The sequence below is a fragment of the Myotis lucifugus genome, unplaced genomic scaffold (assembly GCF_000147115.1).
Source record: "Myotis lucifugus unplaced genomic scaffold, Myoluc2.0 scaffold_234, whole genome shotgun sequence".
NCBI lineage: Eukaryota > Metazoa > Chordata > Mammalia > Chiroptera > Vespertilionidae > Myotis > Myotis lucifugus.
The window spans coordinates 247,764-268,402 of record NW_005871282.1 but is presented as its reverse complement, the minus strand read 5'-3'; the positions used below and the strand labels follow the sequence as shown (position 1 = coordinate 268,402).

The window sequence follows — 20,639 nt, the reverse complement described above, 5'->3', positions numbered from 1 at the left end:
CCCCCCCAGTGTCTGTGTCCATTGGTTATGCTTATATGCACTGCATACAAGTCCTTTGGTTGATCTCTCCTCCTTCCCCCCACCCTCCCCTGGCTTCCATGTGGGGTTTGACGGTCTGATTGATGCTTCTCTGTCTCTGGATCTGCTTTTGTTCATCAGTTTATGTTGTTCATTATATTCCACAAATGAGTGAGATCATGTGATATTTATCTTTCTCCAACTGACTTATTTCACTTAGCATAATGCTCTCCAGGTCTATCCATGCTGTTGCAAATGGTAGGCATTCCTTCCTTTTTATAGCAGCATAGTATTCCATTGTGTAGATGTACCACAGTTTTCTATTCCATTCATCTGCTGATGGGCACTTGGGCTGTTTCCAGATCTTAGCTATGGTGAATTGTGCTGCTATGAACATAGAGGTGCCTATATCCTTTCTGATTGGTGTTTCTGGTTTCTTGGGATATATTTATTCCTAGAAATGGGATCACTGGGTCAAATGGGAGCTCCATTTTTAGTTTTTTTGAGGAAACTCCATACTGTTCTCCACAGTGGCTGCACCAGTCTGCATTCCCACCAGCAGTGCACGAGGGTTCCTTTTTCTCCCCATCCTCGCCAGCACTTGTCGTTTGTTGATTTGTTGATGATAGCCATTCTGACAGGTGTGAGATGGTACCACATTGTCGTTTTGATTTGCATCTCTCGGATGATTAGTGACTTTGAGCATGTTTTCATGTGTCTCTTGACTTTCTGAATGTCCTCTTTCGAAAATTATCTATTTAGGTCCGTTGCCCATTTTTTGATTGGGTTGTTTATCTTCCTTCTTTTAAGTTGTATGAGTTCCCTATAAATTTTGGAGATTAAACCCTTATCGGAGATAACATTGACAAATATGTTCTCCCATGCAGTGGGCTTTCTTGTTGTTTTGTTGATGGTTTCTTTTGCTGTGCAGAAGCTTTTTATTTTGATGTAGTCCCATTTGTTCATTTTCTCTTTAGTTTCAAGTGCCCTAGAAGCTGTATCAGTAAAGATATTGCTTCGGCATATGTCTGAAATTTTGCTGCCTGTGGATTCCTCTAAGATTTTTATGGTTTCCCATCTTACGTTTAAGTCCTTTATCCATTTTGAGTTTATTTTTGTGTATGGTATAAGTTGGTGGTCTAGTTTCATTTTTTTAGTGTTTTATACACTTACATAATTTCATTGTTTTTTAATTGACATCTTGTGTTTCTAAGTACCTCTACTATTTACTTCTAAGGGGAAAATAATCTCTTTAGGCTTGTGTTTCACATATTTCCTTTAATCTTTTTCATACTGCTAACTTCTAATAGGATGTTCAAGTTGAGAGAACGTTAAAAGTATGACCTCTTTAGAGTCATGTCCAAAAGAATTGTTAGATCTGAAGAGGGACTTGTGTTTTTGTTGTTGTTTGCCCTTCTTCTCCAATTTGTATTGTAAATTCACTTTTAATTTTGTGGTCCCTCCCTATAATTTATCAGTCTTTTTTTATGGTTTCTTCCTTCTAGGTTTTTTGTTTGTTTGTTTGTTTGTTTGTTTATTTCAGAGAGGGAGAGGGAGAGAGAGATAGAAACATCAGTGATGAGAGAGAATCATTGATTGTCTGCCTCTTGCACGCCCCCTTCTGGGGATAGAGCCCACAACCCAGGCATGTGCCCTTGATCAGAATCGAATCCAGGACCGTTCAGTCTGCAGGCCGACGCTCTATCCACTGAGCCAAACCAGCTAGGGCTCTTCCCTCCAGTTTTAATGTTAAGTTATTGGATTTATTTTTTCAAATGTCTTGTCTTTCTTCATTGAAATTTATTTTCTTGTACCTTAACACTGATGCCAGATTCTCTCATTCTTTCTTTTTTTATAAATCTCCAATTAGTTACTGTTAGTTTTGCCCATTAAAAATTAACATTTTTGTATATACATGGAGTAAATAGAAACTCTTAAGAAAACACACTAACATTTTTCTCATGTATTTAGATTAGGACAAAGAGAAGGCCTTTTAAAATATGGTTCCTTTCCAGAAATGCTCTGACCCCAGTTCTTAGAAGTTCAAATTAGGAAACCATTAGGAGTTATTTGAGTGGCTGTCCAGTAGAGTACTTTAAAGTAATCTAGTCACCTTATAAAACTTAAATGTATTTATTTTTATCTTACTAGTAGCTAGTCTAATCTGGATGGCCAGTGACTTTGCATCACTCACATTTCTCATGCTTTCCTGTATTCATCTCCATGAGAACTATGAAGTAACAGTTCTTAAATATGGAAACCTTCGGATCTCTGCCTGTTTTCTGATTGATTTTTTTTTTCTTGCTGACCTACATCTTCTACTTTTAGTGAGATCAGGTATGCATATTAAGGAATTTCTACAGGCAATTAATGAACCTGATGTTCTTTTGCAATATTTCTTTCACCTTAAGAAACAACATACTTGGAAAGTCAGTAGTTGCTAAACTAGTAGTAATTGTAGTAATTGCCTTTCATAGATCACTTTTTTCTCCAAATTACAGTTTATTGGCTAGGAAAACAGCACAAAAATCAAGCTTATTGAAATCCACAAACACTTTCAAAAGCATTTTACATTTATATTGCCTTAGTGCTGATAGTTTTGAGTGATTGAATCACGGACTCACATTTCACCAGCTGTCATTCAGCTTCCATTTAAATATTTTCTGTGTAAGATAAAACTACAGTTCAGCCATCTTAATTAATACCTGTGCATTTAGGGTTCTCATAGATTAATTTCTGCTGTGGTGTAACAGCCTTACTTAGCAGTTACTCCTCATATCATCTAATAGGATGGCACCTGTAGATAGCCTAACTGTAGATGCAGGAACAAATTACAATTGAATCTTTTTTAAGCATTGGAAAATTCGTTACCCCTTTAAGAAACATATTTTAAAATGTTTAAAAATAGTTTACTGGAGATTCCAGTTCTGGTGTAGGTATTTGTTTTATGGATTAATTTAGCCATTTAAAATTATTTATGTGTTTAACAGTATGCCATTTATAATTACCCTTACCTTATAAGACATTTAAAAAATTAATAAGAAATGTAAAATTAAATCTTCAGCTTTTAAATTCTTTTTACCAAGTACTCTGACTAAATTATTTGTTTTAGTCATATCTTTTTTGTCATCACTTCTATTCTCTTTACTCTAGATAATCAGTATTAAGCTTCTAAATTTATTTACCCTCCTAGAAAAATTCTTTTAACACCTTTTAATACTTCTTCTGCCTTAGGAATTTCTCACATGTCAAAAATAGTGTATTTAAAGTATTCTGATCAGGATATTTCCTTTCCCTACCCTGTTATTAGAGTAGAGCATCATGTTTTTTGTAAATCCCTGCTGTGTGTGATTGTGCATATATTGAAAGATTTTTTTAATTTTGAGAATGGAATTTTATTAAGTAGTTTAAGGAAATTGACATATGCAACAATCATACCTCTTTACATTAGGAACATAAATCACTGCCTATATACGTGGCATAACATAGGCATCATGTAAAAATATAACAGGGAGCATATCACAGGCTGCAGTTTCATCCTGGTGTTTGTAGAATGTGCTAAAGTTAGAGAGCTGAACAGTTCTCTTGTAAAATATGATAGTATACTAGGGCCTCCTCCCTATTGGCCAATATTACTTGGTACTTTTTTTTTAAGGCTATATATTTCATTTGGAATCAGCAAAGTTTTCCGTCATTAAGTTTTATTCCAACACACAATTCTTGGCTTATTGGTAATTTTCAGTTTACTCTGAGAGAATATTTTTAGCTGCTAAAGCAGTTATTTATTAATTAACATTTGTATTAGGTATATTGTAGTCTCTGATATGTAACATATTTTAAAAATCAGCATGTTTTTTTCCTTTCATAAACATATTTTGCCCTACTGATTTCTCCCTGCCTTCTTCCTTCACACCATCTATTCACAGCTACAGTATATGTCCTTATATTTGTCACAGGAACTCACTAGTGGAGAACACAGATGAGTAAATAAATAATGACAATACAAAGTAGCCACCAGCTGCCAAGAGTAAAGTTAACAGAATTTTCAGAAAAGAACATTTGAATTTGAAAATGGTAGGTCAGAAGGGATGGCAGTATAACTTTTCAGCAAGATGGATATAGAAGATTTCAAGAGACCATTGCTCTCTATGTAGCAAAGAAGAGAAAAGCACATAATTTTTAAAATTTGTATTATTTAAAAACCATTGAAGAACTATGTCATAAAGAAGTTTACATGAATTAAGTTCAAGAGAAAGATGACCCTTTCCTAGACAAGAAGAAACTAGTGGCCACTGGCATCCCTGGGAACATTAACTGAGACTGGAGGCCTAGCAAGACAAAAGAGCAGACCTACTGTGGTCCTCCGAGAAACCAGCTGAACGTTTAATAGCCACATGTGAGTTTACATGACAGATTGGAAGATGGGATCCTCTAATATGGAGCTTGTTCACCTCATGCCTAAATTTCATCAGGACTTTTACTGAGTAACAAGTGATGAAGAAAGTTGGGACTAAGCTAGAGAGAGAAAGAAAAATCTTAAGTCTTGTTGTGCTTAGGTGTCAGAGCCTTGCTAGAGGAAGAGACATATTTTCATCCTCAAGACATTAGAAACTGGAAGTGAACTGGAACTAAATGAAGGGGCAACTCGGCTCCAACACAGATAAACTCCTGATTGTATTGAAGAGATCCGCTCTTTACTCTAGCTGCTTGACAGAGGAAATGAAGTGCCTTCTCTGGGGGAAGGTATTACCACCTTCATTACCTATTGTCCTTTTATGCACAGTGTCTGGGGAAAATAAAAATATCGAGAGACACAAAGATAGGAAAATGGAATCCGTAATCAAGAGAAAAAATAGTTGATATAAGCAAACCCACAGATGACCCAGATATTTGAATTAGCAGATAAGAACTTTTAAAACAACTGTTATGCTAAAGAAATTGGAGGAAAAATGGTCCTAATTTCATTTTTTTTTAAACAAGAGCTAATTAACAACCCAATATTTAAGCAGTATAAATGTTTATACCTGTATTCAACTTTTAGTTAAATAAATGCATAATTTTAAAAAATATCCTGTTTTGAATATTTGTTGTTCAGAAGATGAGGGTAAATCAAACCAGGCAATTAGATATTTCAGATAAGAATTTTTAGTGGAATAATTAAGGTTATCATATATGCTGTGTAGCTACCTCTATATTATACTTTAAGTGTAGAATAAGCACCATCCCGAGGTGTTTTGAATACCAGCAGAATTCTTAAGATACTACATTCTGGTAAGCCCATGTTTCTTTGCAGTGGTAGAAATAAGATTATTTTTGCTTTTGCCACCTAGAAGAGAGCACACCTAGCAGGTCAGTCCTGTTACAATAGAAGAGTGCAACATAGAATCAGAATAGCAAAGTTGATCTTCTTTGGGCCAAAGTTGGAGGAGGACTGGCCTTCAGTGATAGAAGGGGTTAATTACTGATTGTATATGGATTTAAAGATCTGAAGTTCCTTCCACATCTAAATATGCTCTTCATTTATCTGCCAACAGGTACAACTGTAACTGCTTTAAGATTGTTTAAGAACCTACCTGTAAGAAAGCAATTTTACTCAACTACTAAAAAATGTAAAGATGAAATAAAAAAGGTCCTAGATCTCCTCATAAGCTATGGAATACTGAAACCTGACTTAAGGATTCTTTTTATACATAACAAGGTATGCATTATTGTATTTCTGTAAGATCTTTTTGGTATATGATATATTAAAGGAACAATGTATTTTATCTAAATCAAACATGTAAAGAGTCTTCTTAAAATTTGTCCTCATTTGTTTAGTTTAATCTCAGTAAATAGTCTTTATTTTGTTACTTAATATCTATATAAAATCTGATGGAACCTTTCATTTCTTAATTTCTAAGATCAGAGATCCACCTACAGACTCTTCCACACAAGCAATGTTTCTGTGCTTCCTAAATATGAAGATAAATAAAGACTTGTTCTTTTCCTTTAAGGAGTTCACAATTTAGTGACATTTTTCATCATCTATTCTAATCCCTTCCTTCTTTGGAAGAGTTTATTTTTTAAAGAAAACTCTACCTTATTTTCTCCCATTTTTCAGAGCAGGGCTGATGAGGAACTCTTGCTGCTTTATGAATCTTAGGGGAAAGAAAGGCTTACATAATTTCTGATTATTTTGTTTTTCATAAGTTTCACATATGTACCTTGAAATAGTTCATGGAAGGAGAGTAGAACCACACAGCAGAAGTGTAGAATCCTGATGGGGAGTAAGGAATTAACATTTATTGAGAACCCACATAATGCCAGGACCTGTGCAGGTACGTTAAACTCCCATAAACAGTCAAGTGACGTAGACATACCAGTTTTGCAATTGTCCTCTGAAGTGAACTCAGGGAGGTCCAGTACTTCACTCCGTGTTACACGGCTAGTAAACTGTGATGGGATTTGAAACGAACATGCCTACGGAGTGCAGGTCTTTACCCTCTGTTGCTTCCCATTGTGATAGTACTTTATCTATAATAATAAAAGTGTAATATGCCAATTAGATCGGATGTCCTTCTGGATGACCTTCCAGACAAAGCAGGGGCTGCAGCCTCGGGATTGAGGAAGCTGCCCCGCTGTGAGGGATCCAGGCAGCCAGGGAGGGATCTAGGCAGCCGCAGCGGCTGCAAAGGTCTACTCTTGCACAAATTTCGTGCATCGGGCCTCTAGTATTTATATAGTTCTTTTCCAGGTTTCAGAGCACTTACAAAACTTTGTGAGTCAGACAGCATTATTTCTATTTGCACAGGGAACTTGAAGCTCAGAGTGATCAAAGGATTTTTTATTTTTTTCAAAGCAATCAAAGGAAAAATTTTATTTTCTAGTAAGTAATAGTGCTTAGGTCAGAACTGTTTTCACCCAGTTTTTCTTTCTACTCCACATGTTTTTACTTGTTAAGGTTTTGTATTAAACCAAGCTATGGTAGAATATTTATGATAAAAGTCTTCGGTCATTAAAAAAATAAAAAAGAAAGAAAAACATTAAGAATAGTCAGCCACCTGTTGCTGCTGGCATAGAGCTCAACCAAATGATACCGTGAGATCTCTTCCAGCTCTACCATGCTGTGCTTCCTCAGGATGTCAATGGGTGGAGGCTCGTCCTGCTAATATAAATAACACGAGGACCTCTTGATCCAAAGGATGTTTACTAATTAAAAGTTGAATGTAACCAATTAAGAAAAGATCAAAGACAGAAGAAATAGTGATCAGGAAGAGAAAACTGATGGAAAAGATAAAATATTAAGATAGGAACTATATATATATATATATATATATATATATATATATATATATATATATATATAGAAGTGAGTACAACTAAAGAAGAAAGTTAAGTAAGAGAAAACAAAGAAAAAGATTATTGCCTCATGTAATGGAAATGAGTATTTAAAGTCAAATGTATATATTTATATATATTTATATATATATATATACACACACCTTATAAGCTTTGGATAAGTTTATATTTTCTCAGCTACTATAAGATCATCTGTATAGGTATATTAAGAATGAAAAGTAGGACTTTATAATATACTGCATCTTATTGTTGTTGGAGGGCAACATACCTGAACTTACATTGAGCAAACACGAGTCCCTCGATGGCCTTCAGTGATGTCAGGTCCTGGAGAGTGTGCTGAGAGTGTGATGCAGTGACGGGATGTCCAACTATCAAAAGTCTTCCCGTGAACCTAGGCATTAGCTACATTACACAAGGGAACCACGGACTAAGCCACAACAAGCAGTCTATCTGCAAGCCTTTTTCTCTTAGTACAAATTGTTTTTCTACTTTTTGTTTCTTAATAGTGCTTTTGTGCCTCGAATTTTAAACTATATTGTTAAACTTCCAAAAACAGCATTGCCACATGTTCTTAAATCTTTTTGAACATGGAGTACAGTTCTGATCTTAGTCTTTTTCTTTTAAACATGCTTACTCTTACCCTATTTTATGTGCTTTTCTGAAGAATGTTTGTGCCTTTGCTTAAAATTTAAACATTACCATGTTGGCATCTTTTCCTTTTTTGAAAAAAATTTTTGCTGTAGAAGCAAACAATCACATTACACATAATATGAGAAGTACTATTGCTATTTTGACATCTTGGATTAGATAGTGTTTCTTCTTTTTATGAAGGTTTAACCTGCCAAGACATTCTTTGAATACTGATAATGTCAATGTTCTTGCCAGTATGGTTATGTTAGAAAGAAGTGTTTTTCTTCTTTCATCATCATGTTCCTTGAAAGCGTATTGAATAATAAGACAGCTAAAGGGAAATAATTCACAAGTGGATTCAGTGAATTTATTCAAATAATTTACAAGTGGACTCAGTGAGTTTATAACTTGGAGAAATGCTAGAACCATTCCTTAGGACGAGCACTACAATTTTCAGCTTTAGTTATAATAACTGAGTTCCTGTAAAGTCCCACAGCATATATTTTTATTTATAAAGTAATTTTCCATAATTAGAAGTTTTTCTCAGTGTGATATCTGAGACCAATTTACTATTCTTAGCTGTTTCATATGTACATGAGTAAGTCTATATATCACTAGTTCAGAACATAATGTTAAATGCATGAGTTCAGATAAGAGATACTTTCATACTTCATGCTTGTTGTTTTTCTGTGAATATTTCTTTTGCCCAAAATATTATTTGTCATTTTTAAAATTGTTTGGAATTCAATTTTTGTCTTCATAATTAGAAGCCCACTGATATTGCAAAAGCTAAATTGGATCTCATTGATATAAAAAGGTTTTAACTGGTACAAAGGAGAAGTAATTGAAGGAATGACTTCCCACATCCCCCACCTCCATGTGATGAGTGATAAAGTTTATTTGGATCAGTTTATGTATTTTTGAGGTTTGGAAGAATGGTGATAGCTTTGAAGAGTTGACTCTCTAGTGTCCGTCAGTCTGGGAGGAGGCAGGGCCTTAGACAGGAACAGAAACCCAGGAAACTGGCCATGGAGATCGTTGGTGGCTCCCACTGGACAAAGCTTTTGGGTTTCCTAGGAGGCTACTCTTCTGGGTGGTGGTCAAAGATTTGGGGGTGGGGGTGACCAAGAATGGGAAAGGGGCCAGTTTATTGGATTATAAATTAAAGATAAGTAAGTGGTCATTTATAATCTGTCCCTTACATTCAAAGATGTTTTTTTGCATCTTTACCATTTTATCCTTCTTTGCATCTTTTAGTCTTTTACTCCAACATGTTTTTTTTTTTTTAATATATTTTATTAATTTTTTACAGAGAGGAAGGGAGAGAGATAGAGAGTTAGAAACACCGATGAGAGAGAAACATCGATCAGCTGCCTCCTGCACATCTCCTACTGGGGATGTGCCTGCAACCCAGGTACATGCCCTTGACCGGAATCGAACCCGGGACCTTTCAGTCCGCAGGCTGACGCTCTATCCACTGAGCCAAACCGGTTTTGGCATCCAGCATGTTTTAATGACCCAGTTTTATGTCAGCTGTGCTAGGAGGAATCAAGGACAAGTCCTTGCCCACAATGGATCAGTGCTACAGGCGCACGCCCTTCTCCCCATCCCCGCCAGGGCTGTGGAGGCAGAGTAGGTAAAGAGAAATTTCAGGTGAGGGCAGTGCTTTGATGCTTCCTTTAGAAGAAATTATTCCTTCAGTTCCAATGTTGAAAGTTTGGGTGGGTTTTGTTTTTCTTTTTTAGTTAATGAAGGCAGATATCTCTTTAGATATATTTTATTTATTTATTTTTTGAGAAGCTGAGCGATTTTAATTTATTTGTTTTTATAACTTTATTTTTATTGTTGACACTATTACAGATGTCCCCATTCCTGCTCCCCTTTGCCCAACTTCACCCAGCCCCCCACCCCCGCCCCCTGATAATTTATTGCATCATTCATTCTCCTTTGGCTTCTTCACAGCTGCTAGATTCAGAGCTTTGAGTAGGTGCTCTGGAGCAGTTATGTGATGGCCTGCACTCGGAAGGAGCCTACAGTGTAAGTCAGAAAATATTGCAAAAGTGTCTGAACATTTAATAGATGGAAATAATGAAAACTTGTTGAGTGGTTGTTGAATGATATCGATCAATACTATAGACATTGAGAGGACGGAACGTTTGCTTTGGGCTAGAACAGTCAGGGAAGACTTCCTGGTGGATGTGTTCTGAGGGCCTCCGCTCTCAGAATAAGACCACTCCTCTCTCTTCTATGCCTCCATCTGCAGTTGTCAGCTGGGATTCCCAGAACTCATAATCATGGCAAGACCTTAAAAGTCAGAGTCTTGCAACTGTTACCTGCTTTGGGACTATCAGCCCTAATATCATCATGTTTTTATTCCTGTGGATGTCAGTTAACACAAGAAGCCTGGGTCTCTCAAATCATCCCTTATCACCCTGGACTCTTGCTCATACAAATCATTGCTTTTCCTAACTCTGCCTCTCACACCTGGCCATCTGTAGTGCGCCATTTCATGGTAAGTCAAGTAAAATCTCCTGTGTCCTTAGCCTTTTCTTCGCTCATGTTGCTCTAATTGAAATCTGGCTTTTCTGAGAACCTTGTATCCTTGGCAGCCTTTTCAAATGATGACTAAATATCTAAATGATGACTAAATGACTAAAATATCATTCAGCTTTGAATCTTGCTCTTTAGACTCTTAGATTATTATCACTATAGTGAATTCAATATCCCCATAGGTAGTCTTTTTTAGAGTCTCGGGTCTTTTACCCCTCATCTCCAGTAATTTTTATTCTCCACCCTGCCTCAGCCACTAATTCCTGCGGCTACACTGTAGGCCTAGTCATTGTCCAAAACGACACCTCCATTAATTTCAGTGTTAAGAAGTTTACCGCTGCCTGCCACCTGCATCTCTCCAGCTAACCCTGCCAGTCCTTAGACTCTATTGGACCTCTGATCCTTGACTCTGCTGTCTTTTAACTGTTTCTTGTCCCTGTTACCCTCAGTTCTCTCCTTTCCCTGCTACAGCACGTTGTCCATAATTAGCATTCCTTGGAAGCTCCTTCGATATTCTTGCTCCTCTCTCACTAAACTGTACTTGTTTGACTAATCAAATCCTGGTTAAATCCATCTCTTTCTCTTCTTGGTGCCTAAGCCTGTACAGCTGGATGTAGCTGGAAGAACACACATCTCCTGACTAGTACCACTTTAGATCATGATCACAAATCTTAGTGCTTCCAAGTATTCACACTGTGTTTCTGTAGCCCATTTTCTCTCCTGGTCTCCTACCGGTGCTTTAAAGAAACTTTATCATGGATGCAGATTACCTGAGAATCTTGTTAAAAATGCAGATTCTGATTCAGTAGGTCAGGGAGGGCTTTCGCGCCTATATTTCCAACACGTCTCCAGGTGCTGCAGTTCCTGCTGGCTCATTCGCCCCTTTGGGGGACTCCTAGAAAGTTACAGAAGAGGGAGGCTGACTTGGGCCACATGACAGGTGTTATTGATTCAGTATAGTAGAAACAACATGTAAAAGTGATCTCAGCTAGGACTTCCTCCCCCAAGGTGGGTGCACCATAGGGGGACTCTACTACAGTAGAATTTGGTAATACAGATAAATGGATCAAGATCATTCTAAGTAGAGAAATATTGTGAACATTAACAATGCTGAGCCCATTTAGAATCAGTGAATAAATCAGTTTAGGTGAGTAGGTATCTTCTATCTATATAAAAGCCTAAGCAACTGTTACGACCTGTCAACCGAACAACCAGTCGCTATGATGCGCACTGACCACCAGGGGGCAGATGCTCAATGCAGGAGCTGCTCCCTGGTGGTCAGTGCGCTCCCACAGCCAACTTCCTGTGGTCCCACCCCCTGGCCAGCCAACCCCAATCAGTCCCGATTGCTGGCCAGGCTGAGGGACCCCACCCATGCACAAATTCGTGCAGTGGGCCTCTAGTTTTATATAAAGGAATAGAGGAAGATAAATCTTGAAAGATAAGTTGAGGCTAGGTTATAAAGGGTTTTGAATGCTTGGCTGTCTTTTTTTTTTTTTTTTAATGGAAAATTGGGAGTAGGGAAGTGACTTAATCCAGTGGTTCTCAACCTTCTAGCCCTTTAAATACAGTTCCTCATGTTGTGGTGACCCCCAACCATAAAATTTTCGTTGCTACTTCATAACTGTAATGTTGCTACTGTTATGAATCGTAATGTAAATATCTGATATGCAGGATGGTCTTAGGCGACCCCTGTGAAAGGGTCGTTCGACCGCCAAAGGGGTTGCGACCCACAGGTTGAGAACCGCTGGATCAATGTGTTACCCTCTGGCCTTTAGTTTGGCAGTGGTTACAGGAAAGAATTATAAGAGGCTATAAGCAGTGATACTAGTTAGGTTATGTGTTTCTAGAAATGGAGCCTTTGCTTCTAGGTTATCCAGTTTGTTGGTATATAAGTATTCATATAGGCTCATGATTCTTTTTATATGTGTGGAATTAGCTGTAATGTCTCTTCTTTCATTTCTAATTTTATTTGAGTCTTTTTTTAGTTTAAGGGTTTGTCAATTTTGTTTCTTTTCAATAAACCAACTCTTAGTTTTGTGGATTTTTTTCCTGTCTGTTTTCTATTGTATTTATTTCTACTCAGTAATAATCATTGTCATTTTCTTTCTTTTGGTAACTTTGGGCTTAGATTGATGTTCTTTTTCTAGTTCCTTAAGGTGAATAGTTAGGTTGTTTATTTGACATCTTTTTCTAAGGTAGACAATGAACTTCACTGTTTGTACTGCTTTTGCTGCATCTCAAGAGTTTTGGCATGTTTTCATTTTTACTTATCTTAAAGAATGTGTTATTTAATTTCCACATATTGTGAATTTTCCAGTTTTCTTCTGCTATTGATTTTTTGTTTTATTCTATTGTGGCCAGAAAAAATGCTTGGTATGTTTTAAACTTAAATTTGTTTTGTGACATACCATGATTCATCCTGGGGAAATAGGAGCTTGGAACGAATGTGTATTTTGCTGCTGTGGGGAAGAGTGATTGGCATTTGTCTATTAGGTCTATTAGGTCTGTAGTGTTATTCAAGTTATTCATCGATCTGGATTTTCTATCCATTATTGGTCTTTATCTGAAAAGACAACAACTAGAGAACCATGTGGAGGATGGAGTTGCATTGCAAAGGAGATGGTTGGGGTAGCTTCATTTAGAATGAGAAGTAAAGGCAAGTTTGGAGAAGCAAAGTCTTATGAAAAACAAAATGTAATAGATAAGGTTCCCTATTCAGTGAGAAGAGGAAAAGCTGAAATCAAATATTATTGTAAAGCAATAGCAGCTTGATTTGCAAATAACCTTTTCCATAAAATTAAATGTGGGAGGGAGTGATGATTGCCTCGGGGTTCCAGGTTTAAAGAGTTGTTTAGAAAAGCTGATCTGAAGACCTCCTGTAAACAATAGTAAGAAGTACAGGTAATCCGGGAGCAGTTATTAGACTCTGGTCAGGTTCAGAAAAGCCTTTGAATGGGTTCTTGAGAAAGACGAGGCAAAGGCATTCAAAGGACATGCCAAGGTCGAGGAGTCATCAGAGGTCAGAGAAAGCTCAAAATGGTGTGGGGAAGTGGGAGGGAAGGCTGGGAAAGTTGCCTGGGCCCACACTCTAAAGGCCCTTGTCTGCCTTACATGGGAATTTGGATTTCTTGCAAATGGCTAAAAGGGAATACAATAAGGAGTTTCTAACAAAATGAGGTAATTCTCATGGCAGTTGGAGGATGGGTCGGATGGTGTTTAGTGGTGTGACTGAGGAGGCTGGCTCAGTGTGCTGGGTAGTTGCGCAGAGCACAGGGAAGAGGGTCTAGACAAGAAGAACATCTCATGTAGATGTGACAAGAGTTGATGAGCAATTGGAAATACTCTTTCTTGTTTTAAAGATCACAAACAATGAGTATCTACCATCTCCCTTTGAAAGTTATGCAAAGATTGACTATGTTTTTAAATTTTTATTTCTTAAAAATAAGTCATACCTTTACATGGTGCAAAAGCCAAAAAATATGAAAAAGTAAAGTAAAAAAATTACTCTCATCTTTATCTCTCGTCTGCCTGGCTCTTATAAGCAACACCCCCCCCCCCCCCTAAAAAAAGAAAAAAGGTAAAGTTACCCGTTTCTTTGTAACTTTCAGGGGAAGTAACTATGCATACTCTATTAAAAAACTGAATATAAAATAAAAAACATTTAAGCAGAATAAGAGTATGAATAAGAGATTTTAAGTTCAGAGTCATGCTGAATATATTTTATCAAGATAGAATTCTTTTAAAAAAGTCTCAGGCTACTTAGAAGAATCAAACCATAACGTATTATGTTAATAGAATGTGATATTCCTTAACACTAGTATTGATGTTGTGATGGGATAATCATAATTTTATACTGAATCAAAACGTTTAACACTGTCTTAGTGATAAGCTTCTGTAGCTAAAATCATTGTCAGATTGCCAGTGTGGAAGAAACTGATCTTCCCTAGAATATTTGTGCCCCTGCCCTTTTCTGAACCAGAGTCAGTACAAATGCATATGCAGGAGCAGATATACTGATCAGTTATATCAACTTCCTAGTATAAGACCTTGGAAGTAGTTAAAACGTCTTAGACCATCTGTGCATATAATTAGCACATAATTAGGCCAATATGTATACTTTTTATTTCATATTAATGAAGGAGTCTCCTTTGCTCAGACAGTCTTATTGGCATTGCCTTTATTAGTTAACTAGAGGCCCAGCGCATGAAATTCATGCATGGGGGGGTCCCCTCAGCCCAGCCTGCACCCTCTCCAATCCGGGACCCCTTGGGGGATGTCCGACTGCCGGTTTAGGCCCAATCCCTGGACCTCTGGCTCCTAATTGCTCACCTGCCTGCTGGCCTGGTCACCCCAAACTGCCCCCCGCTGCTGTCCTGGTCGCCCCTAACTGCCCCTCCCCCACCGGCCTGGTTGCCCCGCACAGTTCCCCCGCCGGCCTGGTCTCCCCATACAGCCTGCTTGTTCAGTCGTTTGGTCGTCCCTCACTAACCCCCCTGCCGGCCTGGACAGAGGCAGCCATCTTGTGAGGGCGTGAGGGTTGATTTGCATATTACCTCTTTATTATATAGGAGTGTGCATCATCTATGTGCAGCATCCTTTTCCCCATTATCACAAATTGCCTTCACATTTGAGATATACTAATTAAATATTGAGTATTCTCATCTAATTTTATTTCCTTCAAATAGTACATGTAATTAAGTAGGAACAGTGGCAAGATATATTTATATATCTTCAATCAACTACATGGTGTGCATGTAATAGTATATTTTTGATTGAGGTGTTTTTGCACTGTCATCATACTGACTAGAGTCAGATTCTTAGTTGGCACATCTAGATGCTCCAACTCTGTGTGACCTAAATAGGAAACATATGGGGGCCTGTGTGTTTATTTTTAACACAGGTTAAGCTTTCGGCCTAAGGGCAAATATATGAAAACTTAAGGAAGTGAGAAGAATATCTGTTTTAGAAAATAATATCGGATTAATTAAATGGTAAGGAAAGCAAACTAAAAACTATTTACTATAGAAAATATAGTATTTAAAAATTTAGTTTCTTCTAGATCCTTCATTTTTAGTTATCATTTTTTTGTTTATTTCTTTAATAATGGATTTTGCCTAATAGTGAAGATTGAATTTGTTGGGAGACCTCTTTATCATTTATTGCTAGCCCAACTGTAAGGCTAGTTTAGAAAATGCTTCTAAATTAGCCCCTTTGGTGTGAAATAATACTCCAGAACTACTAGCAGTGTTTTCTTAAACATTTTTTTTCACATTTAATGATTTTCATGTTTTATAGCTTTTTTAGAACCCATTTCCTCAAGTAAACTTTTTATAATTCTGTATAGCTATTCAGCAGATCAGGCAGTGAAATAGCATCTTTATATATTAATCAACAAAGATTTCTATCTTAGGCCTCACCTGAGGCATCACTCTAATACAAACTAAATAATGTGATGTTTACATTACAAGTATCACAGGCTTTAAAGCAGGAATTTTGAACCATAAGTTTTCTTGAAATACTTTCACTACTTTATTTTTAGCATTATTTTCTATATGTGTGTGTCAGTATCAGCTAGCATAGCTTTGAAGAGATAAATTATTTTGTGAATAAGTTTTTATTGACAATTTTTTGTTAAAAGTAACTTGTGATATGGAAAGTATGGAGCAGGGGCAGGGGGCCATTTCACTCCAATACAGTTGCAGGTTATTCAGAACGTGACCTACTTGCTGTGATTTTGAATATTGTCCCTTAAAGCACAAGCTCCTGGCTAGCTTAAAATAACAGCCTTGATAGCAGAAGCAGCACTTCTTTGTCTATTTACAAACACACAGGCAGTGCAGATTTCAGTCTGGCAGTTCCTCCAAAAATAAAGTTACTGCCTTACCTAGCAGTTCCACTCCTTGGTATGTACCCAGGGGAAATGAAAGCACGGCACACAGAAACTTGTACATGAGTTCTCCTAGCAGCATCATTCATAATAGCTAAAAAGTGGAAACCACACAAACGCTGTCATCTGATGAAAGGTCATTCTAATGTATGTCCATGCCGTGGAGCCATATGGAGCCATTGAAAGGAATGAAGTACTGATGGGTAAACAACATGGGTAAACCTGGAAAACATTGTGCTAAGTGAAAGAAGCCACTCACAAATGCTGTGTATTGTATGATTCCATTTATATGAAATACCCAAAGTATGCAAATTTATAGAGACAGAAAGTAATTTAGTGATTACTTAGTAGGAAGAAATGGGGGTGACTGATAATGGGTACAGGGTTTCTTTTTGAAGTGATAAAATTGTTCTAAAATTAGATTATGTTGATAATTGCACAGCTCTGTAAATGTACTAAAAACCATTGAATTGTACACATAAAATGAATGAATTGTAATGGTGTGAGTTATATCTCAAAACTGTTACATTTTTTTTAAAAAGAAAGAAAATCAAAGGTTGCTTTGGATTTCCTAAAGCAAAATTACTACTTAGTTACTAAGACATGATTCCTAATGTGTATATGGTATGGCAACCAGCAGTCTTAATCTTTCAAAACAAAGAGCTAGTTTTCAACTCCACTAGAGTTACTTTTCTGTAGGAAAAAATGTACCCATTTCCTCACTCCTTCAACAGATTGGTGTCTATTGGGCCCTGACAGTGTTCTTGGTACCAGGGACTCAGTCACATTCCCGGTTCTTCTGTGCTTCACCTTCGCGGGCTCTCAGCCACCGTGTCACATCTAGCCCATCCCAGATTCCTTGGTCTGTCCCTCCTGATCGCCACATCTCTGTTCTTAACTTGATCTCCTGACACTAGTCACATAGGACTACGTCTTCTTTCTTAGAAACTTCTTTGTTCTGTGCACCGGCCTGTCCTGCGGCTCTTCCTGTCTCCCTGGCTACACCTTTGCAGGCTCCTCTCCTTCCTCTGCCTGCTCCTTGCACGTTGAGGTGATGCCTTACACATTTTCCTCAGGATTGACGAGGGGCTAAGTGAATATTTGTTGAATGAACGAATGTACTAGTGTTGACGGTTTCTCAAGAGATTTGACTATAATTGGACCGTATGTTAACTGAAGAAATTGCAATATATCACACCTGCTCGTGGTCCATGTTTCTCTTAAACCACCCGGCTACATATTTGCAGTGAAAAAATGCAAGCTCATTCATTATTCAGCTTTTGAGTTTATGAGATTCGGGTAGCTTTTTGTAAGTTCTCTGTTTATAACAGGTAATTATGAAGGTAATTTTAAAAAGTATGCATTATTCCAAATTATTATTCCAGTTCAACTATTTACAGAAACCTTATAGGATAGTTGTCTAGCCTTAATCAAATAATACTTCATTTAGAGGAACAATTTAAATATATGCTGAAGTATATACTCTGAAGTTTAGAAGAGGGAGAAAATTAATACATAATGAAACTGTGTTATGCCAGGCACTGCCTTATGTGTCTGCCTCCATTATATATTTTCATTTCCCAGCAACTCTGGGAGGTAAATATTCTTAGTTATCGTGTAGAGAGGAGGAAACCGAGGTTAAGGGAAGTGGAATCAGTTTTATGCTGCAACATACCCATCTACTAAATTCAGAACCAGAGCTCTGTCAGCCTTTTCATGCATCTGTTCTTTCCATGCATCTCATCTAAACGATACTGAAGATATAAACGGGACGGAGGCTAAATTTAGAAATCAGTGGTGCAGTGAATGTAGTCAATCTAAACGGTTAAAAGTTATCTGTCTTTTCTCCCCAGGCAGTGGTTTGGCAGAAAACGAGAGCATCCGATCATAAGATGGCTCTCCTGTCTGTCCTGGGGACTGCTGTCATGGGCAACATGGAGCCCTTTCAGTACCACTCGGAGGAAGCTCAGGTACACACAGAAATGGTCTTTAAAATTCTCATCGCCAAGGAAACTTTTACATGATTTCCCGATTGCAGGTTTGAGGGGCAAGAGCCTTTAACTATTGTACTTACATTAATTTTAAAAATTTTTTAACCCTAACTGGTTTGGCTCACTGGATAGAGCGTTGGCCTGCGGACTGAAGGGTCCCAGGTTTGATTCCGGTCAAGGGCATGTACCTTAGTTGCGGGCACATCCCCAGTAGGGGGTGTGCAGGAGGCAGCTGATTGATGTTTCTCTCTCATCGATGTTTCTAACTCTCTATCCCTCTCCTTTCCTCTCTGTAAAAAATCAATAAAATATATTTAAAAAAAATTTTTTTTTTAAATCTAGGATGCCATCTATTTACTTTCCACTATGAAAGAAAAAGACTTTTAACTCTTACTTTTTTTTCCCCTTTCTTGTTCTAAATATATACTCCAACTTCCTTTTCTTTTTTATAAAATATATGTTATTAATTTTTTACAGAGAGGAAGGGAGAGGAATAGAGAGTTAGAAACATCGATGAGAGAGAAACATTGATCAGCTGCCTCCTGCACACTTCCTACTGGGGATGTGCCCACAACCAAGGTACATGCCCTTAACCGGAATCAAACCTGGGACCTTTCAGTCCACAGGCCGACGCTCTATCCACTGAGCCAAACCAGTTAGGGCTCCAACTTCCTTTTTTTGATCTATCACCCTCAGTCAGTGTTGCTTGAGTTCCTATTATATTGGATGTGGTTATTAACACCCCACTCTTATTTCTGCTTGCCCTTTCCTCTCAGTCATGTCAACTCTACTTTTACATTACCAAGTTTAATTTTCTTATATAACCACTAGAAACCCAGCGCGCAAAATCGCACAGCCCCGCCCACCCGCGGGCGCCTTGCCACACTCGCAGCCCTGTCCACCCGCGCTGGTCTTTGTTTGTTACGGTGTTAGGGCCACAGGCCTTTTATAATATAGATTTCTTAAGTCTTCCATAGTTTGTTTGAAGATTGATTATGAAAGTTGAAACTATATATGGGGTATACAGCACTATATAAATAATCTTCATTGCAGTCCCTCTGTAGGGATCTAGTTTTATGTCTCCCTATGCCATGCATAGAGAATATTCCCATTGTCCCAATTAAATGGCATCTCTTTGTTTCTTTCCCCATCAATTACATGAAATTTGTAATGTTTTTCTTTGCCTCCTATATGGACTAACTTATTTTTTATTTTTCTGGGCTTTCCAAAAGTTTTTCTTTCTTTTCTTTTTTTAGTGAAGAAACTTACTTTATTATGTCAGCAATAAAATCTTTCAGTTTTCTAGCTATTACTGGTAACCCATTTCATTCCATTCTTTTTGCACTCATTGTTCCCAGACTCACTTATTTCATATTTGGATTGTTCCAGGCATTCTCATCCTGGGCTTTCTTTTCATAGGAGTACTCGCTATTTCAACTATTTCTGGTGTCCCATGCCTTTCTCTTTTTTGGAATTCATTGTTGTTTCTCTGATATGCATCTTTAAATATCTTTCGCAGAGGTAAACTTTCATGTCTAAGTGACTTTATTTTTCACTTTCTCTTGTTGATACTCTGGTGGACATAAAATTCTAGATTAAATAATTTTTCTTTAGAGCTTTGATGACATTGAATATCTTTGACTGTCCATTGTTGCTGATGGGAAGATTAAAATATTACAATTCTTTCTTTCTAGGGCGAGGCAATGTGTTTTTCTACCTGAAAATTTTAGGCTCTTTCCTTCATCTTTCTTCTTAAATTTTATGAGGATATGTGTAGGTGTGTGTCTTTTATTATACACTAGAGGCCCGGTGCACAAAAATTTGTGCACTCGGGGGCGGGTGCCCCAGCCCGGCCTGTGCCCTCTCACAGTCTGGGACCCCTCGGGAGATAACGACCTGCTGGCTTAGGTCTGCTTCCAGGTGGCAGAGGGCAGGCCCAATCCCTAAGTGCAGCCCCTGGTCAGGCTCAGAGCAGGGCCGATTGGGGAGTTGGGGCGCTGCCCCCTGTCATGCACAGAGCAGGGCAGATTGGGAGGTTGCGATGCCACCCTCAGTCACGCTCAGGGTAGGGCCGATTGGGGGGTTGGGGCACCGCCCCCTGTTACACTCAAGGCAGGGTCGATGGGGAGGTTGCGGCGCCACTCCCTGTCACGCACAGAGCAGGGCTGATCAGGGGGTTGGGGCGCTGCCCCCTGTCACTCACAGAGCAGGGCCGATCAGGG

At 38.0% G+C, this 20,639-nt stretch overlaps 1 protein-coding gene across 17 annotated transcripts in view; it reads left to right on the top strand.

The window, feature by feature from the left end:
• PMS1 (PMS1 homolog 1, mismatch repair system component) overlaps positions 1-20,639 on the top strand; it is a 63,043-nt gene that overhangs the window by 14,507 nt on the left and 27,897 nt on the right. For 14 of the 17 annotated variants that reach the window (XR_002831601.1, XR_002831600.1, XR_002831599.1 and 11 more), the window contains exons 4-5: positions 5,553-5,716; positions 18,280-18,396. Coding sequence is in view for 14 of the 17 variants with exons in the window: in XM_023762124.1 (XP_023617892.1) it covers positions 5,553-5,716; positions 18,280-18,396 (281 nt within the window). In the remaining 3 variants the exon portion in view is untranslated. Of the gene's footprint in view, positions 1-3,944; positions 4,762-5,552; positions 5,717-18,279; positions 18,397-20,639 lie in introns of all 17 variants that reach the window. The other 3 variants (XM_023762135.1, XM_023762126.1, XM_023762136.1) reach the window with 2 other exon arrangements.